Here is a 26999-nt window from a genome sequence, read left to right as displayed (position 1 = left end):
ATGAAAGACACTGATTTGGTAACACTTTGTTCTTGCTGTTTGGCCTGGAGAAAGATACTCTAAGTGGTAAGATTGTTTAGCAACAGCTGGCAAGCACCCGGGTGTGAGCCTGATTTTCAGACATGACAGGCACTTACAGGAATGTTGCCAGATACAGCTGTTTAAAAGCCTTAATAAACAGCAAGTCAATACTAATCTTTGCCAAATTAATCTTTTCCTTGACAGCCCATCAGAGCAATTATGCTCAGACTCGCTGTAAACACACAATTGTCAGAGGGTAAGGATCTTCTCTGCAGTATACTGTGGATTTTTGCACAATTTGTTTTCCAAATAGGTAGGTTTCCATTGCTTTTACCCTTCCTCTCACTCCTTTCTTCCCCTCCCCCCTCTCCTATTTTATTTGCTGGCCAATTACATGATTGCCAGATTGGTATTAGCCTGAACAAAATTTCTTTGTAAAGTGTCTATCACAGCAAGCCCTTAATAGAATGTGAAATGATGACAGTTGCAGGATCCATGCAGATACACATTTGCTAGTGCATTTCTCTAATTAGGCAGTAAGTGTGACAGACTCTGAAATGTTACAAGTCATTGTTCTCACTTGTCCTCTTGTTGGTGGAGTAAGAGCTACATTTGAGTTGCGATTTAATGTGCTGCTGGGTAATAATAAAACACATGACTTTGCAAAGGAAAGCGAATGCTGTCTGTGAGACCTGACACAAAGCACCTCGTGTTCTCCGAGGTGCTCAGCACCTCCTGCAGCACTGCCAGCATGCTGCTATAGTCACCAGATATTTTATTTAAATGCAAAAGGACTTGAAAACATCAGATAAATAGTTAAAAGGCTGTCTGTGTATGTATATATGTATCTTTTTGTCTATATGTGTATCTGTAACTACATCTGTCTCCATACCTACCTATCAATGGGAGTTCAGGGGAGTAACTCCTGTATGGGCTACATAACAGCTCTTTAGCTCCTTCTCGCAATGTGTGCAAAACAAGGATTTTTTCCTATTCCATGTTCCCAGAGTACAAAAAGGGATCTCTCTGGATCTGCCGTGTTTACAGGACTGGGTAAAAAACAGGCAGATACAGACTTGGAGATGGTAGTTCAGGGTGGGATGAGGTCCCAAGAGGCTGAGGAAGGTGCTAAGAGTGTGTTTTACCTTCCACTAATGAGATCTTTTATTGTTGAGTTTCTTGTTTACAGAGGAGCCTCACAGGGAATATTTGGCAGAGATGCCACTGGAATCAGGAGCTGGTATTTGGTGAGAGAAAGAGAAGTGGGCATGAATACATTACATTTCATCGTGAATGGCTGGGGCTCTCCATGAATACATTACTTACTGCCTGTGGATGAATGTGAGGGGAAAATCCTGTGGCAGGTCCCTTTGAATCATTTTTTTGGGTCAGAGGCAGCAGCTGGATGAGATTTCTGCTTGAACATGTGTGAATTTGGGGATAGAGAGGCCAGGATCCATGTCACCAGAACAGGGCATGCTGAGAGCAGCAGTAAATTCGAAGAGCCTTTTCTTTTCAAAACCTCTGCTTACCTTGGTGCGAGCAAATGGGATTTGCATCCTGCAGAGTGCATATGTTGCCAGCTTTGCATTTTGCCCACCACTTTTCAAAAATAATTGAAAAAATATTAATTTCAGTTAATGGAAGACATTATTTCGCATGGTTTCTATCACTTTGACAAATTTTTATTGTATTAACTAGCTTTAATGTGTTGCTTCAATGTGCAGGTTATTTAGTTCCCGTGTGCTTTCTCATTATCATGGTTAGAGTAGATGGTGACTTGCAACCAGTGACTTGGGTTTAAGTGTTAATGTGGTGCCTAAGCCACAGCTTTCCAGCAAAGGATGGTGCACATCTTCATGAACTCCAGTGGAGTTTCACCTGCTTACAAACAGATATCAACCACCTATTAACAATTTGGATCTGTCAGTGCACAGCTGAAAACAAATAGCGGATTGCCCTTGGTTGGCAACCGCTTCTTTTTTCCAAGGTCAGACATGAAGAACTGACATTTATGCAGTGAAGTTTGATCTTCCTTTTGGATCAAAGTGGTTTCAGTATAATTGTGGCCAAACTGCTGCTCTTCCAGCACAGTTGTCCCACCTGAACAGACCCCAGAATGACACTCAGAGCACTGGATGGGTAAGGTGCTGCATGGAAAACACACCACTTACACATGGAGAGACATCAACTAGCCAGAGGTTCATACAGAATAAGTATTTTATTCATGATGTATTTTTTTATTTACATTAAAGTCTTCTTGTATTTTGAACTCTGCTTGGATATCGAAATTAACAACTTTATGTGACTGCACACCTGCTCTAAAAGAAATGAAGATAGCACAGTTCTTTTTCATAAAAGAAACAGGAAAATTGCCTGTCAAAATCAAAGTTGATTTTTCTCATTCCCAGTAATTATCTTCTCACTTTAGAATTAACATGAGTGGAAAATGTAGTTTACTATAATATAATAAATAGAAGACATTGGGTAATTAGTAGTGCTGGTATATTTCTAAAGTACTAAACAGACAAACAATAAACTGTGAATTTAATCACGAGTTCTCATAGAGTTTCAAGACAGGAAAATTAGAGTTCTCAACTACAGTAATTTGAGTAATCACATCTGATCTGCATTATTTATTAGTTATTACATGCCAAGTGATTCCGATTGTACATTGCCTGAAATCATTCAAAAGCAAGCATGCCTTTGTTTCTGTTTTGTTTTATAAAGAAAAATCAATGGCATTGCATAATGTGTATTCTATCCAAATTGCTTTCTTTATTTCACATAGAAAATACAAATCAGCAGTACTCTCCATTAATGAGAGAAGCATCTGAGATTAAATCCTCCACAAATGTATTTTTGGAGCTATCCCTGATCCCAAGAATTGAGCAAATACCTTCTTTTGGATATTTTCATCCCTTTTCCTGTGCCTGTTGAACTTACCTTTAATTTTAGGATTTATTTCTGATATACTCCCTAAAATTCTGTAGGAACTTCTGCATATATAATAAAATGCCTGAGGCATATTTGGTAATATTTGTTTTGGTAATATGTTTATTCCATTTGACTTATTAACAAAAAATGATGAAGTTTCAAGAAGCACTGTTATGCAGTTTTATTCAGTTAGTTTTGTTAGTTCAAGTCTTAGTTTTGGGCAACTTCCTGCTACAATGCTTTAAAAAGGGAATTACTCAAAATACCTTTTTTTTTGCTTCTCCTTAACAACCAAAGAAATAGAGAAATAATTATTGGGTACCTTCATTTTCTACCAGTAAAGCAGGTTTGGTGTTATATATGTCACTGTAAAAACTAAATAAAGTATTCACATCAGTTGTGAACAATTTGTGCCAGCAAAAGTTAAAGCGTCAAAGAAACTTCTTTAAAATGCTAACAAATTTACTTACAAACACCTATATTTATTAATTCATAAATAGGCGCAACAGGTTCCATAAAAAAGATTAAATACAGACACAGTATGAAGAAACAATAATACATAGCCATATGTAGAGGTTATAATTTAGCTGTCTCCAATCTGTTTCTGCATCTAATAAAATATCAGGTAAGCATTTGGCAGTTTTATACATAAAAGGACTTAAATGACATTTACTAACCAGTACACATAAAGTGATTTTCTTTTTAAAAAAGAAGCATTTTTTAGGCAGTACAAAATAAATGTGTTTGCTCTTTATCAACATTAGTTTTTTTTCCTAGTTGTTATTTTTTGTGTTTATTTCATGAGACAAGGCCAATATCTTTAATTAATATAATTTGGGACTATTTTACTTTTTTCCTCCAAATACTTTGAAAATATAGACTATTAGTCAGTTGTTTAAAAATGAAGTAAAAATATGAATGTTTGCCAATTTAACCCTTATTGTGAAATCAATAAACTGGAATGAGCCAGTTTCAATTACAATTAGCTACAAAAACATTCACATTTTATACTCTAGGAGAGTGTAACATAGATGCTATTTACAAACTTGCTATGACTGCTACATCAAGCCATTTAAAAAGTCTTTAGTAGTTTCATATAAACACCCATTATGAAAAACCAATGGAAAATCCAGGACTTTTATCCGAGACATCTACAGTTGCTAAGGCAGTTACTATCGCAGCACTTCACAGCAAAAACCAACATAAAATCTGAATGGTCCAAGTTTCCTTCAGGGTAGAAGAAAAGCAATGTCCGTTAAAGGATCTCAAGGTAGGGGTGGAAAAGAGAAAGAAAGAGAAAAATGGGTGGAGGGGAGGAGGAGAAAAAGAAGGAAGCAAGACTATTTTTTCCATAGTGGATGACCCACAAGCTCAAATAGTCCTAAGTGCTTAGCAACTTGTATTTCCTAATAAAATGCAGAACTGCCCTGACTGCATAAAGCAATCCATGATGAAAAGACTTCCCTGCATTCCTCAGTGGAAAGGAGAGGTGTTTCAGATTCTCAGGTAAGGTAGAGTGCTTTGTCCCTCTGCATGCCACTGTTCAAAGAGAAAAAGAACAAACGTGAGGGGTTTTTTAAATTTGAAAAAATTTTAGTTCTACTTTTCAAAAACCCCACAATCCCACAACCCTACAGCATGTCATTAATTCCAAGCATATCACTGGAGTACAGCTGCATTGTCATGGTAATAAGAAAAATCCTAGTGCCATAGTGACATGTAACAACCTGGAGACCACATCTGGCTCTAAATTGCACAGGACTGGGATATTGGCTTAAGTGCTGGTTTGGGAACACCTGCACTGGTGGGCTGATAGCACTGACTATCAAAAACCATATGGGTAGAACTAAGGGTTTTAGAACAGGTTTTGAAACAATACTCCATAGGCACCCTATATGAAGTGGTCACTTTCCCTAGACCCTAGAGAGCTTAGTTACGTGAAGATGTGTGTCAGCCATGGATATCTCTGACCTATTTTATTTACTCATACAGACAGAAACAAAATGTGATGGGTTGGCAGGTTCAGGTAAACACATGCAAGGGAACACCAGAAGCTTCTGGCACGTCCAGCTAGATCAACTCTCTACTGGAGACCAGGCTCTACAGGAAACCCACCAATGCACATTGTCTAGCAAGCTTTTGCATTAAGTTCTTTTTGGGTTTCAGCTTCAACTGAAGCATATCACTTCAGGACAAAAAGGAGTAATTCACCAATTTCAGATTTGGAACAGTCTGTAGAAGTCAGAAGAAAAGAGTCACTTAAAGCAGAAGAAGCATCGCTGATGGGACTTGGTACACACTTGCATACTGCAGACGTTTTCTGAGAGGGAGGCTTTACTGTTAATCTCCTGCTTCCTTGACAAAACCTAGGCACCAGTTCTGTTCTTCCACAGCTTTGCAGCTTACTTGGTTTGGAGTACAAGAGCAGTACAGAGCAAATTACACTGTACTGGTAGTTTATGCCAATGCTATAGCAAGGATGGGTTAAGGTCATGCACAGAGATTCACAAAGGTGTATCTACACAGAGTATATACAGGGTCTGCTCAGAGTAAGCTGCTGGTGATGGAAAGCTATGCCCCATGGGTACCTGGAGGGCAGTGATGGGAACAAGGGTGCATTGCATTTTTTTCCAGAATCAGAAATCAAAGCCACAGGTGGCTGTGGCTTGTGTGACAGAGAACAGCCTATTCAGAGATAAGTGTCAGTGGTTGTAAAAGTCTGAGTAGGACAGACTCCTACAAGGGTCTATAGTACATATCAAGACATGATGGTGGTACAGAACAGAAGCAAGACTGTTCTGCTGAACAAGTGGGTACATCATATGGCAACAGTGATAGATTTGGAGAAAGTGATGCTGCTTTGAAGACTAGTTAAAGTCTGCCTCAATGGCAGCGGGTTCTAGTCAAGCTGTTATTCTGAATTGGTAACCAGAAAAAGATTTTTGTTCAGTTCTAGTTTGAGTTCCAGAAACACTTTAAAATAATAATGCAATTGAAATTCTCAATTTAAGTAAAGGTAATGGATGAAACTGGTCTTTAGTTCTGCTTTGTGTTCATTTGTCCGGGCTAGATTTGGCACTTTGATAGCAACCAAGATATTTTATCTGCCTTTGCCTTGGGGATTTATGCTAGGTGAAGGGGAGGTCAGGCTGGTGAGCACATTCACAAGGCTCAACATTTATCCTTTAAAACTGAAAAGATACCTTCTGTTCAGTCTTAAATGCTTGCAGATAATTCCTGGGACAGTAATAAGGATCCACAAAAACCATGCTGCAGAGGAGTTGAATGCTGGGAGGGGTTACTAACCTTATGTTAAGGCCATGGAGCTCCTACACATATGGTGTTTTGTTTCTGGTTACAGTGATGTGATCTTCATGCCATTCCCTTCCATGTATCTTGTATCACATGTATCAGCCCTGCCTCTCACTGACGTAGATTTTCATGACTCAGATTAGTTACTTTCACTGGCAACAAGCCTTCCTCAGCAATGGAGTATTTAGAGGAAATAGTTCACGCTATTTGTCTCTCAAGGAGGAGGTAGAGATCTTAAACCTTATTTCTTACACCTCTGATTTTCTATGGAATGGAAGTTCTCTAAGACTACAAAGTGTATGCGCTGTCATGAAGTGACAATGTCTAATAAATGTATGTATTGAAAACTTATTCTCTCACAACAGTCTAAATGATGAATAAATGCAGAGCCATCTCAGATGCACTTCCAAAACACTGCAGGAAAATAGGCAACAATCCTGTTCTCAAATTCTCTATCAGATACTTGTGTCATGAATGTTCCTCAACACAAGGTGGCATTCACTGGCTGCTTACCCATTACTGCAGTAGTCATTATTCCAGTCCACAGTCTGTGCTGGAGGATTTCTGCACCCTGAACGAACATACTCCATTGCTTGGGTAACAACTTGTGCAGCTGTTGATGTTGGATTGATGATATTCTGATAATCAGGCTGAAGAGTAAATCCCTAGAGGAGAAAGCAAGTACATTATAAAGTATGGAAACAAAGTAACAGGTTTGGTGTATAAACACCCCCCCCCACACACACACACAAAAAAAAAAAAGTGGTGTGTACTGTTAAACGGTAGACTACTTCTTTTCCAGATGTGCTTTAGGTTATAAAACTTAAAATAGGCAAAAATATGTAGGTACTTTCTAAGTTTTAAATCTTTCTTTGGTTTGAGAAATGAAACACTGTCAAACCATTGTTAGCTGTTACACAGTCACAGGATAGAACTAAAAGACACAGAGCAGTAACAATTCAAAACCAAGAGAACAACTCAATCAGCACTTGGACAAAAAGGTCTGTTTGCTCCTTAGAGCTTCCATTTAGATTAAACGTAAGGATACACACTTGTCACTAATTCCCAGAATATGCAACAGAATCTTTTTGAAGGATGTAGGCAGCAGGTGGCTGACTGTTTTATTAGACTACACCTATTCACGTATTGTTCTCAAAACCCTTTTTCTTCATTCAGTCACAAAGGGACCATCTGCTGCTTCTTTTATTTGCACTTCTCTCTCAACTAAACGGAAATTCAACCAAAGCTTTTTAACAGTTGTTGGATTAATGTAGTGAAAGTAGCACAGAATAACTTGCTTTTTGAAACCAAAGAGATGAGAAAAAAGTGGAAGTTACAAAGAGGCATCTAACCTGCTCCCTGAAATATCTGTCATATGAAAAGTCATAACAATTTTTAGTTCTTTTGATATATTAGGATGTTTAAATATTGTGTTTCAAACCCAGGAGAACAATTGAAATTTCAAGGCTAGTGTATCTGGTTCATCCTGTATAAATGTACATTGTGTTCCTGTAAAGTTAGAAGAATTGCAGTAGGTAAAAGCATGGGAATGATGTATGAAAACAATCGATGTCTGCTGAATAAACCCAGACCAAACTCCTTCCTGGGGCAAGGGCACAGAATTCCTACTCAAATTAACTGGATGTGCAGTTGTTAAATCAGGAACTGAACTTGAACCAAGATACCTACTTTGAAAACTCATTCCTTCCAGCCAAAGCCCAGACACAAAATACATAGAATTAATGATTTTAGTTAGCTTTTAGTTTTAGTTTAGTGTTAGTGCATTGTGTGATTGCTTCTTATGCACAGCCTTCATTAAGGCAGGAATTTTGTGGAGGGATATTTTTTTCTGCACATTTAAGAAGTCAGGCATGCTACCTTTTTGCAAGATAAATGAGTACTCTGTTTTTACCTGGCCCCCTCCATTCACAGAAATTAGCTTCCTTCAAATATAACATCACTTTTTTCTTCACATCCCTCTTCCTTGGCTATTCCCCAAGGTTCTACTGGTGTTCTGCCCTGCCTCTCATGTGCACTGTTATCTCACTCCACTCATATTGATCATGGATTTTAGTCTAGACCATAAATGATTGCAACTTTCTTCCTTAATCTTTTCCATATGGAGAATATCCTGAGTAACACTTCAGTACCTTAAAGGCTCTTTGAAGCCTCACTTTGACCCTGTTGACACTTCTATCCAAGTGGTGAGCAAGTTCACAGCTGAATTCTCCATGTGGTTGCCATGTTACTTATATACTGCCCTGCTAATGAGATTAAATAAAATGCACCCAAGGTGCGTTTTACACCCATGGTGATTGCAATCTCCATGCTCTGTACACTGCCTTTTCACCAAGTTCCAAATCTGCACAGCAAGCTGTGTAAACAACCGCCATGCCTGCAACAGATCCAAAGGAAACAGTAATTAAGCAGATTTCCCAATTACTTTAATTGGAGGTTTGAGTAATTAGAAGGCAGAAAATTTGGGTTTCTATACCATTGTCATAATTTTTATACAAAACATCAACCATAAGACCTTTCTAATGTAGCTGTAAGATGGAAACACATCCTACCCTCAGGCACTCAGAGTTACCTTTCATAGCAAAAACTCTGATCCATCTTACCATTTTTTCTTGAAAAAATCATATATACAAGAAAAATACTATATAGGGACTGTAGCCATAACAAAGCATGCACCTGAGCAGGCTTTATGAATGCTCAAGTACTCATAAAATCATAGAGTGAGTTGGGTTGGAAGAGACCTTAAAGACCATCTAGTTCCAACCCCTATGCTGTGGGCAGGGACACCTTCCACTAGACCAGGTTGCTCAGAGATCCATCCAACCTTGTCTTGAACATTCCAGGGAGGTGGCATCCACAACTTCTCTGGAAAACACTCATGCAGAAAGGAGACAGTTCCTCAAGATCAGAGGAAGAGACCATCAGCACAATATCCATTCAATTTTTTCCAGAATCAAGATAAATAAATAAGCTTAGATGTTGGAGAATAGTTCTGTGGTTTAAATGCCAGCTTAGAATGGGATGGGGACTTATTCTCATATTTTTTTCAGGTTTTCTGTGTGATCACAGCCAATTTGCTTTGGCTCTCTTCCAGCAAAGCATGCGTGCGCTTGGGCAGAATTGGTACCTCTCATTGGCTGGGACTGCAGATTCAAATTTAATTCTTTTACCTGTAAAATTACAAGTAACAACACTTTCATCTTGTACCTGGCAAGACTGTTTTGTTTACTGCTGCCTGGTGTTGGGATTTGTTTCTTAGGACACACTCAGGTGATAAATTCTAACATGGTGCGGGAGTATCTGAGCCAGGCTCCAGCTCCAGAAGCATCTTGGTGGTGCCTCTGGGAGGGGATGAGGGTTACCAGAAGACCTGCATTGTGGATGCTTGTTAAAGGAAAGCAATTTAAGCAACCTGAACTCAGTATCAAGGACTGATAAAGTACAGTACTGTTTAAGATGCAAGGAATAATCAGTTCAGCTTTTACATCAACAGAAAAAGCTCTGAAAATATAGATCGGTAGAACAGAGGGAGACAGCCTTGTACCAGGCTTGTGGTAAATATTTGTGTATTATTTATGTAAACCCTTAACAAACAATGATGAAATAAAAAGTGCTCAGAAAATGAGTGCTTCGAGGTCTAATTAAACAATGCTGAATGTTTTTGCATTGTAATGCTCAACAGAAAATTACCAACTGTTTTGCAACATGTCTGGAATTTTAAATTTCATTTTCTTGTTCGAGATTGAAATAAAAATAGGGAACTTGATAAAGATTAATTCGATGTCAGAAGGGACATTTGCTCTTTAATTAGATTTCTGTAGCCCTAGCAGTTTCGTTGTGCCACTATAGCAAGTCCTAAAAAGCCTGCAGCAGAACTAACGAGTGAACCTCATCTCCACACTTTACTAGGAACTAATTTCATTTCCTGCCTGTCTGGAGAGGTATTTTCAACAGGCATCAATGTTTTTGTCTTCACAACTGATTTATTCATCAATCTCAATGTGATATTTTAAACCTTTAAATTACATCCAAATCCTAAAGCATCTGTTTATTACACAAGGAAATTGAAAATCTGTCTGTGTGATATCATACAAAGATTTTTCCTTAAGGTTATAAAGGAAGTTGACAGATATTAATGATTTTTTTTTCTCTTGACCTCATTCGAAGACAAAGCTTAACAAAAAAGGAGAAAGCTGGACAAATACAGCCAGTCCCTGATTTTGCTGTATATAATATATATACCAAAAAAAATGAGGCTATTATTTTTGGCAGGATATGCAATCATCTTGCTGTATACATTTATTTTCTAAAGGAAAAGAAATACCTAAAAGTAGACTGAAATGAGTTATTATTAAAAAAAAAAATAAAATGTGACATACATTAATCTTCTACTGCTTTGTTATGCATAGGCACTTGCAGCCATGGTTACTAGACATTCAGAATTTAGTTTTGCTTGCTCTACCTGTGAACTGAAGTGGGACAGAGATTTTAATGGGACTCACCATCCCACACAGTGCTTGGGTGTAGGATTTTGAGAAGGGAAGGTGATGCTTCCAGTAGGGCTACTTAAAAGGGTTCCTTAATAAGGGCTGGGCATATCTGGTGGGGAGTGGGGAGTGAATCCTCAGTCTCATCACTCTTCACACCAAACAGCACAATACAACAGGCTGGATAGCAGGGTATACTCAGAAAGAATCACAAATGTCTGTGTGAGTACAGAAAGGAAAGAATGACCTTGCAATTGAAAACAGGATGCAGCTTCAGATGCTGCTTTAGCCAGAACTTTGGAGAAATTGTGCTAATTTGAATGACAAGGATTGTGAATCAGATTGTCTAATGAAAACTAAGTAAAATTAAACATCATGTCAAACCTACGAAACAGACTGGAGAGAAGCAACTCTGTATCAGTTAAAAAATTATACAGTGATAAGATGATCACATGGGCATTTAATGAAAGAAAAATCACACTCTTTTAATCTACTGTGAGTCTTCTGTATATCAAAAGTGGATGAAAGAAAAACTGCTGCACAGTGGATTTTGATTTTGCAAAGCAAAACTTTTACATAGTTCCTGTTAACATTATTTAAGAAAAAATGTGCTTCAGAATAAGAAGTTAAAGACAGTAAAAATCAGGATCTAATTTAAATCTAAGTATGAAAATAGAAATAAATGGTAATTTGTTTACAATTTGAAGGATTATCACCAGAAGCAAGCACTCCAAAGGTCTACAGTAGTGGTCATTACTTAATTTATTCATTAACTGTTTTGGAACAAATGGGAAAAGAGACAAAATAGTCTGCTTCACAGAAGTTACAATTGAGATAGCTCAAAATAGAGAAGATTGTTTAAAAGAAAATAAAAAATATTTACTAATGCTAGGCAAATGACAAAAATGCTAATACCAAAACATTACACTGCCTTGTGCATTTCAGAACAATTTGGATGCATTGCATGAGCTGCATACTCCACAGAGTTAATTGAGTTATAAAAAAACCCCAAAAAACAGAAATTGTGCAGTCACTGAGGATTTTTGGCTACCAACACTTCTGATCTTCTTGATGTTCTGTAGTTTTTGTGGACTCCCAAAGGAAACTGCCCTTCTCCAGCTGGCAGTCTCTCTTGATTTGGCAGCTGCACATGTGCAGTCAAGGAGTGCTGGATGTGGAGAAGGACATGGTGTTCCCTGTGGAGCTGATGAAGATCAGCTTATTGTCCTGGAAGCAGTGGGGGCAGAACTCTCTCCTCAGGTCAGCGCTTCTTATCAGTCCCTCAAAGTTATGCACAGAAGGGTTTGTGGATTTCACACACAGTGGTTTTCGTAGAACTGTGTTTCTGGCTGCCAGGACTGAAATCTGAATCTTTATGTGATTTTTCTTGGATCTGTCAGTCCTTCAGACATAATACAAGATGGTCTTTGATATGAAACTATCCTCCTTTTTCCTGGAGAAAATGAGTGGCCAAATGCCACAGAGTCACAGATAAAGCAGGGCATCTGAAGAGAGCAGAGATTCACAGAGCCTGCTACCATACAGTGTCACACTAATAAGCCATGAACTATTTCAAAGCTGGATGTTGGGGAAAAAAAAAAGAAAAAGAAAAAGAAAAGAGAACCCAAAAATGATGAGAGCAGTGGTCGCTGCTTCTAACATGCCTACAGTCTGCAATGATGGTGTCCAGCCAGGTGAGCATGCCAACACCTGCAATAGAAACCTGCCAGGATCCTGTTGGCAGACTTACGCTTCTCTTGCCTATTAAGCTTCATGGTGCATTGTGACATGAGAAAATTTGCCTCATTTTTAAAATGTGTTAGTCTGTTTGGTATGAGCAGTGCTGAGGCTTCCAAAGAGGAAAATGTCTCTTGTTGCAAGTCACACTGTAGGGAGCAGGATGTTAACTAGTTTCTGTTCTTGCTGCTTACATGCAGACTTTAGAAAGGCTTAAGATGGCCAAACCTTAAGCGTGGAGGAAATATAACAGCAGAAGGGAAGAGGAAGTGAAAAAAAGTTGAATTAAAGGCAATAATTGCTTCTGCTTTATCAGAATACATATTCTCTCATTCCTGTTAGCTGTTCTTTTTATGTAGCAGAGCACTCTACACAGTATTGTTTGGGACTGAACCTCACATTCTGAGTTCCCCTTCGCTCCTCAACATGGACCAGACATACAGCATAGTGACTCTTCTTTCTCCTCATTGCTTCTGACTCTGTGCTGTTGCCACTGTTGGGAGAGCTCACTGTTTTCCCCGCTACATCTTTTCCTCTTTACCATGCTCTGTGATCAGCAGAGTGTTTGCTCAATTTCAAGCAGAGGGGAGACCAGAGTCCTTTGTCAACTGAGTCAGAAAGAGGCCTTTACTTTCAGGTTATAGTCTCTTGACTTTTTGCTTTTTGCCTCCTGTTGATCAACCTGTCTTTTGTGTTTAACACAGTACGAAATCCCAGGGACAGTGTTTTCTATCCTTTTTTGACTAGACTAGAAAGAGTCATACCTAAGAAACTGAAGAGGATACCACTGTTCTGTTATGTCATGGAAAATCATGCTGTTGTTCATGCACCTGTTGCCCTGAAGTGTAATATACATTTTCCTTTGTCTTTGCCAACAGCAAAGGAAATGCATTCTATATTTAAATTCAATGCAAAAACTCTATAAACTGTTTTATGCTAAAAAAATATCTTCCAAAGTGAGATTACTTTGATAAAAAGCAGGAGCAAAAGAAATATAAATTGGCTTGTAGATGTTCCACAGTACTCAAAGAGGCATGTAGATTGGCAGTGTAGTATTTCAACAAGGAACAAGCACCTGTCACCTTGAGTGAAACAGAAATATCTCACCATGGTATCTTCATTACATCTTCAGCACCAGCCCTTCTGACTAAGGAGTATGGGTCAGTAAAAAGTATTTAATGCAAAATTTTGTGAATTTAGCAACGGATAACAGGTACACAGAGGTTACTTAGCTGTAATTTTCCTTAGTGAAACAAAAGACTCATCATGATACAGGTCTACATACTGACTTCTAGAGACCTGTTTTCTACTACCCAGTGTCCTGTATTTTCTCTTAAGCTAGAAACAAGTCAACCTCACGCCACACATCTCACAGACAACTGAAAGTACTCTCAAGTTGCTGATGCACACACCAAGTGCTACAAGCATGCAACTTAATAAAAAAAAAAATTAGAAGATTCCTATTATATTACTTTTTTTTTTTTTTTTTTTTTAGTATGTAATGGTTTAGAGTAATGTCTAAGTGTTTGGATTCATACAATAATGATGTTCTTTGTATAAATATGTAAGTATCTAACATCTGCATTACATCTTTTGCGAGCCTTTACTGAGCTAAAAATTCAATAAATAGGTTTTCAAGTATATTCAGTGAATTAGTGGTGATTGTGGAAAAGGCGTAAGGGGTTTGATCTTCTATAGTTCTGCACTGGTCAAGTAATGTACAAGTGACACTGAACTTGGCAAACAATCTGAACTTGGAAGGCTGATATAAAAACTTGCTGAAATATAGCTATAGTACCTCAATAGGTTGCAGTCACAGATTTTCAAGTTTGGTAAATGAACCAAGGTATTGCTTTGTGTCTCTCTGCTCTGAGCCTTCAGGTTCAACCAGGATTCCACCAGGTTTAGGATTGCCAGACAGACCCTCCTGGCTCACCTGTTGTTACAGTTTCAAAATCGTTCGTGGAATTTTTTTCTGTCCCTTACCGACACAGTGGTTTGGGAGTTGGAAACCAGAACAAGATGGCTTGTTGAAGGCCAGTCCCCCACTACCTGCTACCAGAGCCAGCTAACTGTCTAAAGCCTAAACAAAGAGATACCTGTGGTCATATCTACTAAATCTGTTTACTCTGATTGTGAAAAAATAAACTGGACCAGGAAAATGTTGTAAACGATTTACAAATTTTCCTTCATGATTGCTCAAAAAAACACTTTGAACTAAGATCAAAGTATCTGAAAAAGCCCAAATCATGCTAAGCACACCTTCTGAACACCTAAGTTTATCAGTCCAGATTGTTTACAACTCTTTTTGGTTTTTTTTTCTTTGTAAAATTTCTTTCCTTGTTAAATTGTTCTCCCTGATAGAAACTAAGGTTTTTGTGCAAGTATTCTCATCTCTAAAGACCAAACATGGGAGGAAATGTTTCTGACTTGGAAAGCGAATGCAAATGCCTTGTTAGCAAAGGTGAATTTATAGAGTAATTTAAAACATGCAGCAAGTTCATGACTATGCATTATCAGCCAGAACTGACAAATTTTGTGTATAAAATCTTGTAGATTCTTGCAACTCCATTCAAAAAATTCTCATTTTAACAACACTTTGCAAAGCAAGATCTTATTATTGATAGTCAGAACTCATCCAATACAAAAGGAAATTTTCGCTGATGAAATAAACAGCATATCTGCTCTAGCCCTCCATAAGACTGCACAATACCATGGTTGGTCTGCATTCATTCAGAACACCTATGAAATGTATTGAGAATCAACACTGAGAGTGGAAAAAAAAAGAATCCAAGCAAAACCCCCACCATTTTTGGCATTGTGGGCACAGCCCACTTATTTCCAGTAAAAAGAAGGTATAGCTATCTAGTAAAATGAAGTTATGAAAGCAGCATAAATTCATGTTCACTTAATCTAGCATGCTCAACACAACCTGTGTTGTTTTCTGTTGCCTCTAACTGTTCTATGTCACAGTCAGCACAAGGATAACAGCACAAACTACAACCACATCTTTTTATAGACATGCCTGCATTTTGTTTGTAAAATGTGTTCCCTGAAGACTTAACATTTCACTTATATTTCAGGGTACTCCCAGAATTGCATATGGGTCTGCAGACAACGATGGACATCATTGCTAGCACAAACAGTTCTACTGAAGTATTCCATCACCGAGGTCAACTCATTCATTTGTTCTTGCCCTTGAAAGACTAAGTCTATACTACTATGGTTTTGGAACCTGCAAAACTAAAGCTAATCCACAGCTCTAAATCTCCCTCACTGTGTCAACTTTTGGATGAGTCCCCGCTCCTGCCCCACCTCTCCCCCCACCCCCCAATAAAATTATTCCCCAGACGTCTGGAAAGCTAAAACTTACTTGCTGCATTGTAGGTGAATGTAAAGCAGACTGGACCTGGATTGGTAGCTGGTTTCCAATGGACTGCTGCATTGAAATCGGCTGGTGTTGCTGGATGTTGAGATGCTGGTGCAGAGGGGGGCTGATCTGAAGAGGTGGTGGTGGGGACACAGCCATGTTTGCTATGGAAACAGTCACTGGCATTTGGTTGTTGGGCTTGGGAGCTATGTTCCTGGGGATATTGGCATGCATGGCAGTGATGTGAGGATTCATTCCTGGTTGTTGGTGGTAGTGGGAACTGAGGTACAGTGCAGAGTGAGCCTGGGTGGGCCCATGAAACACTGACTGCTTTGAATTCATCATCTGAGGTTGTGGTGAGGCTTTAACATCAACAGGTTCACTGTAGCTCTGTTAAGAAAAAGAAAAAAATCAGACAATACTTACAAGCTACCAAATGTGGCTCTTCTACCCTCCAAGTGTGTTTAAGAGTCACACCACAGGAAAACATGTATCTGGACCATCAAATTGTCCTTGAAATGGCATTTGGTTATTACACTAGAAAAATAATTAATCCCTTTTACCTTACATTTTTATCTTCAACATTGGCAGGCGTTGGGTGGGGAGGGGGGGAGGGCGGGGGATGGGGAAGGTAATTTAGGTCCTCTGTTTACTGGTCTAAACTGGCATTTTCCTTTTTCCAAACTTGAAACTGGAATCACTGACCTAATAACTTAGACAACAAAGACAACCAAGCCTGACACATTTATTCATACAAGCAGCCACTACTATCAACCTCACATCTGATGGCCTAGTTGAAAAGAGATTCTGAAGGGTGGGTTCCAGCAAAAGCAAATGTTTAATTTTCCCGTTTGCAAACCAGGGATAAGAATTTCACTATCCTTTACTGTACATATTGATAATGCTAATAGTGCTCATCAGTTAGCTAACATGATGAAGAGGCTAAACCCCAACAGCTGTTCTGCATGGAACAAACATGCCAGTTGTTGTGCCAATACCTTTATGTTGAAGTGTTCTGTGCTGGAATGCTATCCATGCCACCAAACATGTTACAAAAGCTACGCATTAAGAGAAATAAGAATACTCTGAATAATTTCACTTTTACTAAAACTTTGTTAATCCAGTTCATAAGGTTCCGAAAATTCTGTTTTAAACTGGTGTCTATAAAATTGTTAGACTGCATCAGACACGGGGAAGTTATCTTACTAAAGCTGGAATAGTACTGCATAGACTACTGGAAACTACAGAGATTTTCAGAAATGTTATGGTTTGCCCTGATTTCCTAAAGTTGCTAGTAATAAAAACGCTCCCTTAATGAATGTGAATTTTAATATTTATAACTTGCTACATTTGCTTAAACTCAGTTTGCTCAGGTTTTTTTCATACTTTATTATCTTAGATATCCTTACTGTGAACTGAGTGCTTAAATAAATGATGAAAAAAATTTAAGAATTAACTCCCATATGCTTATAAGTGAGAATCGTAATTTAAGTCATACTGGGATCAATAGTCAGTGAAAGATGAAACATGTTGGAAAAAATGGCAGAAACGTCTCTCGGGAGAAAGAAGTCACTTTGTCAAAATAAGGCTGAAAGATGCATATATGCCCCTGTTCTGTGATCTCCATGTCATGTGTGCTCAGTTTACAAGTCAGAGTAAGTTTCATGTTACTCTTAGCACTCCAGGGTCAGTGAAGTCTATTTGTATTCTTTCTGAAGGATGCAACATCACCAACAATTCGCTGACATGCGCGTTACTGAAATTGCTTCATTATATGCAATGATAAAGATGAGAACAATAACTTAATTTTCTCTAAGTATAACTGCAGTTCCCTTAGCAAAAACCCCCTTGTTTTCTCCAGTAAATTAAGAACAATTAAATGAAAATGATAAAATGAATGCAAATCTCTGTCTCTGTGGATCTGCCTGGCTCTGCTCACATGTGGGTGTACACGTCTATTATGTATTATGTGCATGTTTGCAGGATTCAGATGCAGACATAAAAGACTGAAAGTAGCTTCAAAAATCTGCCATTATTTGGATATTATTTTTAAAACACTGAATTAATGTTCATGACAACATGAGAAATATTTTCCCCCTATCTTCCCAGTTGTATTTTTAGAACACTCTCGTGAGTGTAGGAGCAGAGACTGGCAGGTTTGCTGAAATTTCAGTGATTCAGAATGTTTGCTAATTAGCAGCTTGGTGAGGAGCCTCCTCTTGAGTGTCCCATGCTTATTACACATTACAGGAGGTGTATGCTCTGTTCTTTCTTTAGAAACTTGGATGTTTTATTGAGAGTATAGTCCCTTCATGAAAACAGCTTGTCTTTCCATGATGTAGCTGGCAGGCTCTGTGTGGTCCAAACAGGGATAATTGCTCCCAAAGTGTTTACGGGCAGATCGCTTAAACAATTCCTCCTGGTGAGGAGGTATCAAAAAACCTTTGCAGCACCATTTGTGACATGCTGATACATACTTATATTTAATTTGTAACTACAAAGATGCTGCCATACACCTCTTTAACAAAACTACATTGAACCAAGCTAATTATTGGGAAATTCTGAGTTCACACATAAGTGGTGAGTGCATGGCCCATACTGATAAAATTACAGACATATAGATAGTATCATTTAATACTTTAAATACCAAATTATGTTAAGAGGAATTGTACAGTCTCTGGTCAGAGATGAATAACACTTGTTATAACTCTAAGAAGAGCACTGCAAAGTGATCAAAAGGGACTGTTTGAGTTTCCTCAAGCTATTATTCACCTCCTGATCCAGTGAAAATCACAACAGTTCAGTTTAACAGCAAGTATTTTACTGTAATTTAGGATGCTTTGAATCCTATGTGATCCGAAACCAAATTGTCCAATATCAGTGTAAAACACATCAATACTATCAGTAACTGGGAATCTTGATAAATGAACCCATTAAATGCTATTCTCCAACATACTGCACTTCCAGATTTTCTGTGGATAGGTTAGAAACGCAGATTTTGTAAGTATTGCTGAAGCTAATAGAATAGGTGACGTCAAGTATTTTGGCTTCGTTATGTTACTTTACTGTGAAATATACCAAGAGGCATATATGATGCATAAGTCATGCTACCATTTCAGGCAAAATTATTGCATTCACAGACCTGAATGGGCACTGCACCTGCCCAGTACAGCATCACACAGTCTCAGATAAGGACCTTTATTATGAGTAAAACTAGAAAATAAGAACAAAGGGATTTGATTAGCCAATATGGGCTTCAAATGCACAGTCATGTTCCCCAACTTTGCAGGTTGAAATTCAGTCAATTTTTCTTTGCTTTGTCCAAGGAGAAGAGCACAGAAATCATTTTAAAAGTCCCCCAAAACCTCTAATTAATCTGCCCCAAACCAACACAGACAATTTACATCTCTAATTTTTGGGATTAAGTTCTATGATACAATTAGTTTGCACACAGGCCACAAAACACTGGGGCTTAGTATGTCCTCCATGCAACAAGGTCTTCTACTAGATCTCCAGTGAGAATATCTTTGATCACTATTATCAAAATGGTGATGTAAACCCACCACTAGGGGGTGACAGAATATTATATTTAGCTTATGGTAGGTGGTGGTATTTCACACATGGATTAGCGAATATACACTAGGACCACAAATTACTTGTTCCTGACAGTCTTTTGTGCTCCTTGCATGCCTTATATACTTGTTCTGAAGGTCATGTTGAAGCCTTATTCTGCATCTTCTTCATAGGCTAGGAGAAGGATTTCCTATGGACCTGTCTCCATCTAACATCATCACCTAATACTGTTGCCTAAATTAAAAAAAAAAAAACCAAAAACATAAATCAGAAGGTGAAGACAATGTAGGTAGGCCAAGGCAATGGAATGCTACAGAGAAAGTATAACTGCCCCTTTGGCACAATACAAAACCACTTTCCTCCCTTCCTGCCCAAGACTCTATTGTTTTATTGAAATACAAAGAGGGAAGAACATGAAATCTGGATGGAAAGAAAATGAAAATAGAAGAGAAATAGGGAAAGAAAGGAAATAAAATAAGTACTACTGCAATTCTGATGATACCAAACATTAACTAAAAGTAATGGTGGTCCATGACCTTTGGTCGACAAAATTATTTCACTGGTATCATATTTTCAAGGAAATGTGTGATGATACAGATGAGTGATGTTCTTCAGAGGAAGTGTTCAGAGTTGATAATTTTGCAGAGTTTGGAAAATGCTGAATCAAGTTCTTCCCCATGGTTTTCACCATATTTGTGTCTTACCTTCTGATTTTAGAGCAAAGAGAACTTTCTCATCCACTCTACTCCCATATTGTGCGCCAAAACTCCTTATGCCAAATTAAAGAATTAAATAAGGTTGAGGGGGTAAGTCTTGCTCATTTAGTTGTACTATTCTTTTCTACTGAGAACTGCCCTGGGACTAATAGTCCTTTTTATCACAGACTGAATTCAGGAACAGAAGTGTGCCTGTTCCTTACAGGAAAATGACATTGGGATTTCCCTCATCTCATAACGTACAACTCACTGCTATGGTTGATAAATGATTTTTAGTACAGACATCATGCTCAGTTTTACTTGTGTCAAAGAAATATACAGCAACCTCAGTGATGCCATTCTGGCATCTCCACAGCTTCTTTTGGGATATAATTTTACTTCCACTTTGAAAAGTCCCACTTTAAAGCCTCACCTCTGTATCTCTGTAACCAAACAGCTCTTGAAACCTACACGGGTATTGATTCTCTTTCTAAGCTGTGGCTGCCTTCTAGCTACTCTTGGCACTTCTAACCCCACTTCAGCTGGAACATAAACAACATCCATGTTGAAAGTAAAGCAAGGACATGTTTTAACAAGGCAGGACTCTAAGTGCCTGATCCTTGGACTACTGAATTAAAAGGAAAATCTATTGTTAATTCCAACAGAATTTGGATCACAACAGTGTTACTGTTACTTCAGTATTAACGTCTGGAGGTCCTTTTCATTTTTCACGGCAACCAGGTAGGATACAGCTAATGGAGGCTGATAATCATTCCCAACTGAGAATCATTCCCAGTTGAGAATCACTACTTTTGACCTGTGTTTCTTTAGAAGCATACCTAGAAACTACAAGTGCCTATATTTATTTCCTTTGTTAATGTGTTAATGCAATTTTTGTTAGAAATGTTGCCAGCAAGTAAGACTATATAGATACATACACACATAATGTTTATGAAATCTTCAATTTACATAACATATAAATGCTTTATATTCATCATTCTTATCTACTATAGCATACTGTGTATATTATCAACTCTAGCATACAATGTACAGCCACAATATAGGGGAATTAAATAGACTTTTGTAATAATTCCACTCTAGTAAGCAGTGCTCAACTAATACTGTTCTCTACAGTGTAAAATCAAAAAGTCAGTTTTGTCTCAAAGAAACCAGAGATGTCCTGTTTACAGAGAAAAAAGGGGTTTTTTTCTTGTTCTATTGATTTCACAAAATTAGCTAATGATCAAAGCCTTTCAATTGAAGTAATATAATTTCAGCTGTTTACAGATCAGATATTATCTAAATGCTTCTTTATTTACAACACCAATTAAGATCTCCTTTGTAGTAAAATATTCATTAAATACATTCAGTACATTCAGAACATTCAGTAAATGTTCTTGGTATTATTGTATGCCCATGTGTCCTTTAAATACATGCTGAGAGACCTCCTCAAGGGCAAAGAAGTGAGCCTTATGGCCAATATGCAAACAGCAAAGAATGCAAACAGCTTTACTTGTGGGTAAACATAACATATTCCAACCTCAGAATTCATTTTACATAGCCAAAATGGTGTAGCATAGTCTTATTTTAAATGATAAACAGGTGCTTCTCTTTAAATGAGAAATAGAGGTCTGGCATCATCTCTGTATAGAGTAGAATATGTACTACGTGAGTATTTCAAAGCCTACAAAAGAGTTCAACTTAATTCAGGTCTTACATGAATAGGTGCCATAAACCTACATAGTTGCCACACTGTCCCTTTTCATGATGGTGCCATGCCCACATCTATGGGCTGGTGTCTGTCCTTGAGCCATGCTGATGAATTCAACAATTTTTAGACTCTGTGACCAGAATGAAGGTTACATTCAGGTAACAGCAGTGATTATGTCAGCAAGTACCACGATGGTCCAGGATGGTCCAGGCTGTGCAGGCTGTGATCAAACTTTGGCAGGCCTGACTCAGCTTAAAATGAGTTATCTTCAGTACTGTAACACTAAAGAGGTAGATAGAAGGAAATTGGATGCTTATTTATGCAGCTCCTACAAAGCTTACCTAAGTTTAAGTTTGCATCTGCTGTCTTTTCTGTCTCTTCGGTGGAAGGAACATCTTGAATTGTTTATTCCTTCTCTCAGCTTTTCTGTGTTCACATAATCCTGTCTGTTTTTAACGTCTTTGACATTTTAGGTCACTTCTAACCCCAAGCCTGTCCTTGAGAAGAATCCCTTCTTTTAGCCTGCATGGGCTCAGTCATTTTATTAACACCCCTGTAAGGCTACTTATGAGAGAATGACTTCTCTCTGGCACCGTTTTCTCTTTCCTGCTTAGCTCTTATACTCTTTTAGAGATTCCTTTGACTTAACTCTACACACTCCGATAGATAACTCATATGCATATTTGCAGTACAGCTGTCTTCCTACTAAGCCACAAGAGGATCCTAGTAAATGACGTTTCATATTTTGTTAATTCCAGTCACCTATTGCAATAACAACATCTGGGAGTCCAGAGAGTTCAGAAAGCTTTTTGACACATTCTTGATATTTCAGAACAAAGGAGTAAGCCATGGGTTGTCATCTATAATTAGTCAAGGTGGCTCAGAAGAACATCTTCAAATCTAAATATACATTTTGTCATCATCTACAGGGGATTGTCATGGATTCATTTAGGGTATGTAAGTAAAAATGGATGTTTTATGAATGTAAACTGGGTACATGTGATAAAGGATATGCAACTTTAATTTGATACAAGTGTTTTAATTCCCCAAATGGAAGCACTAGACTAATAGTGAAATCTACTTTTATTAACTCACTTCAAAAACAAACACAGTTCCTCTCCAAATCAAAATCTGACTTCTATCAAGCTCAAGACATTTCTGCCATTTTTAGCAGAAATTATGTGAGACTCTCTCCCAGTTTTTTTCACTGCTTAATGCAAAACATCAAATGATTTAGCTTCAAATCAAATTCATGTTACTAACTTAAATATAATTTGCTCTTTCTTTCAGTAGTAGATAGTTTTGCTAGACAAAAAAATGGTTGGACTTGTGTTATTATGAGATTAGACTACTGTTTTATAAATATACATGTCCACTTACCAGATACTATGATACATCACATATTTGCACATACATAACTTTATTTATGATTCCTTGAAAATTTCTGACTACATCATAACAACTCCAGGAATAATGAAAGAATGAGGTATCACAGAAACATGAATTACCTGCTTTAAAAGCCTTACATTATATTTTTTCCCAGATAGGGATTCTAATGTTTAATGGAAAAAAGTAAAAAATGTATGTGTATGTCATCATTCTAAGATTTTATGTTATTGTTTTAAGAGAAATATTGCCATATGCCTTGTAGCACCTTATAACTACAAAAAAACCCCAAACATGCATCAAACACAACCATATTTTTTATTTATTCTTTCTCTTATAGTTTCACTGAGAATAGCCTAAACTGGTTTATGACATTTCAAAAACATCTGCATGGACTGAGGCTAGATATAACGCAGGGAAAGCTGTTCTCAAAACCAGGTGACTTTCTGCAAGCAGCAGAAGGGATGCTGCTCTCCTTGTATGCAACAGCCAACTTGTTCAAGCACTGACCAGGAGACGAGACAGTTTGGACATTGACTCTTGTCAAGAGATATTAAGTATTTTATTCCCAAAAGCAATGTCCTAGACACTCCACTAGCTGCTTATTCAGGAAGGAGTGAGTCAGGATACAGTGCTCCCCTACATTTCAATCTTGGCTGCTATGCCGAAAAGAATTTGGGATTTACTGGGCTACGGAAAACAAATTGTGGACAGATTGCATCTGCACATCTACATTTACTTAGGAGTGAGGAAATGCATGATCTAGGAAAGCTGGTACATCTTTCTGACATTTTATTAGGCAAGAGCTCTCACTACATACATGAAATGGGAAAGTAATACCAATGTTATTGTTTCACTTTTGGGTTTTGTTATTTTGGGTTTTTGCTTTCTGGTTGTGCGGGTATTTTTTTTTTGTCTTTGTTTTGTTTTATTGTTGTGGTTTGGTTGGTTTTGTTTTCTTTTTCTTTTTCATGGTCTCCATATTGCTTTTTACATGTAGGTCAAATTTTTCATGTATATTCACTGCAGTCTTAAATTAAAAGATCTGAATTCCTTAGGCTGATCATTTGTATTACAACATAGGCAGTGTAATAGATATTTTGGATGCCCGGAACTCTGTGGTTACAAATTGCTGTGCTAATGGCATTAAGGCAAAGCTGGTCTTACTAGATATGACCTTTAGTTTTCTTATGAACCACAATTGCAAGATGATGGACTAGGAAAGCTAAGTCTGCCATATAATTCAAGAAGCAATTTTACATGTCCAAAGAATTTGCACTGTCCACAAAACTGAAAAATGTCAAACGTATTCACTACAAAGTCAAGTGAGGACACTGCTTCAACTTACATACAACACCAGAGTTTCGAAATATGCTTGAGCATTTTGAATTTGAATAATATTCTTGCTGAGAGGTTTTAGCTTCAGCCATGGTCACTAAAATACGTCTGCATGAAACTTGAAGTTGTCACTTCACAGAGAGAACTAAAGATTCATTTAGTAAAAAAGAATAAAACAGGGAAGGGAAACCTTTTTTTAACTACTGAAACAGTTACATTTGTACTGCTATATTTAACATTCATGTATGTATCACTTATATGCACATATATTATCATGTCGAATACATAGTATTTACATATTGTTATATAAATATAAATACAACATATGAAAGTATTTAACATTTATATATATAACATTTATTTATATTTCTGTATTAAATGCATGTATTTAAAATATTCAGCAAAAATTCTAATGTCAGCCAGAAAAAAGCCTGGTTAAGCTAGAAAAAGTGCTTGTTTTATGAAAAAGTAAAATTGCAATTCACAGCATTTTATGTAATGCTATACAAATTACCAGATACCAGAGACTGCATTTCTGGACCTGAGTAGTACTAAAAGTTGCAACTAAGGGCAAATATAAAGACACTTGTTTCAATGCAAAGGCTTAGTCAGTACTATAAGCAATATGGCAATCTGCATAGCAGAAAATATAATGCTTTGTTATGTGTTTTCACTTTACATATCAATTCCTACACACATGAACAAACTCAACAACAGACCCATTAATTTCAACCATGACATAGAAAAGGAGAAAATACAGGAAATAAACTGATAAATTGAATGGAGATTAATGTCCACTGACATATTTATACAATTATGTGTTTACCTTATTTAGTGGGTGGTAGCCATCTCTTATAAAGACGTCTGTATTGGGTCCAGTCCTGTTTAACATCTTTATTGATGATTTAGATGAGGGGATTGAGTCCATCATCAGCAAATTTGCTGATGACACCAAGTTGGGAGGGAGTGTCGACCTGCTGGAAGGCAGGAGGGCTCTGCAGAGGGATCTGGATAGACTTGAGAGATGGGCTGATTCCAATGGCATGAAGTTCAACAAGGCCAAGTGCCGGGTCCTGCACTTTGGCCACAACAATCCCCTGCAGCACTACAGGCTGGGCACAGAGTGGCTGGAGAGCAGCCAGGCAGAAAGGGACCTTGGAGTACTAATTGACAGGAAGCTCAACATGAGTCAACAGTGTGCCCAGGTGGCCAAGAAGGCCAATGGGATCCTGTCCTGTATCAAAAATAGCGTGGCCAGCAGGACCAGGGAAGTGATCCTTCCCCTGTACTCTGCATTGGTGAGGCCACACCTTGAGTACTGTGTTCAGTTCTGGGCCCCTCAGTTTAGAAAGGATATTGAGGTGCTGGAGCGGGTCCAGAGAAGAGCAACAAGGCTGGTGAAGGGACTGGAGCACAAGTCCTATGGGGAGAGGCTGAGGGAGCTGGGGTTGTTTAACCTGGAGAAGAGGAGGCTCAGAGGTGACCTTAGCACTGTCTATAACTACCTGAAAGGAAGTTCTAGCCAGGTGGGGGCTGGTCTCTTCTCCCAGGCACTCAGCAATAGGACAAGGGGGCACGGGCTTAAGCTCTGCCAGGGGAAATTTAAGTTGGATATCAGAAAAAAATTCTTTCCAGAGAGAGTAATCAGGCATTGGAATGGGCTGTCCAGAGAGGTGGTGGATTCACCATCCCTAGAGATTTTTAAACACAGATTGGATGTGGCGCTGGGTGCCATGATCTAGTAAATGGACTAGAGTTGGACCAAGGGTTGGACTCGATGATCTTGGAGGTCTTTTCCAACCCAATCGATTCTATGATTCTATGAGAGGAGAGGAGAGGAGAGGAGAGGAGAGGAGAGGAGAGGAGAGGAGAGGAGAGGAGAGGAGAGGAGAGGAGAGGAGAGGAGAGGAGAGGAGAGGAGAGGAGAGGAGAGGAGAGGAGAGGAGCAAATTCAACTCCAAGACTGGATCACTGAGGTAGAACATGGCAAATGCCCATTCCTCACATTTTAGAAAAGAGAAGACTTGCAAATAAATATAGAAAAACATACATAAACACTCATATACACTCACTAGTGGTATAAAACCCAGCAATGCTTCATGAAAAAGTGACAGAATCAGTGTTGAAAAATTAGGAAACAGCAGCTACTTTGGGAAGTGTAAGGCACCTGCTGAACTGGACAGAGGGGACCTGAGCAGCACCCTTGCCTGCATGTGCCTGCCTCTTCCTACAGGCAGAGTCCCCTGGGAAGGGATAAGAAAGAAAGCTTGATAATTGGCTAACTCTTATTATTTAGATAGCAAGAGGATGTCCTGATGTGATGTGAAGCACAACTGAACATCTCATAGCTGCCAGCTAGCTGACCTTGAAGTCATTGGAACTCTGCTATGAACATGAAGGGTGCAATATTGGTC

General features: G+C 38.2%; 1 protein-coding gene across 3 annotated transcripts in view; it reads right to left on the bottom strand.

The window, feature by feature from the left end:
• Positions 1 to 3419: 3419 nt before the first annotated feature.
• TOX (thymocyte selection associated high mobility group box) overlaps positions 3420 to 26999 on the bottom strand; it is a 220524-nt gene continuing 196944 nt past the window's right edge. For all 3 annotated transcript variants that reach the window (XM_071553101.1, XM_071553102.1, XM_071553100.1), the window contains 3 exons: positions 15886 to 16272; positions 6784 to 6935; positions 3420 to 4497 (listed from right to left, as the gene is read on the bottom strand). In XM_071553101.1, the coding sequence (XP_071409202.1) occupies positions 4461 to 4497; positions 6784 to 6935; positions 15886 to 16272 (576 nt within the window). In that variant the 3' untranslated portion in view covers positions 3420 to 4460. The remainder of the gene's footprint in view (positions 4498 to 6783; positions 6936 to 15885; positions 16273 to 26999) is intronic.

This window comes from Pithys albifrons, chromosome 4 (assembly GCF_047495875.1).
Source record: "Pithys albifrons albifrons isolate INPA30051 chromosome 4, PitAlb_v1, whole genome shotgun sequence".
NCBI lineage: Eukaryota > Metazoa > Chordata > Aves > Passeriformes > Thamnophilidae > Pithys > Pithys albifrons.
Note: the sequence above shows the minus strand (reverse complement) of the source record. Positions and strands in the feature narration are given on the sequence as shown.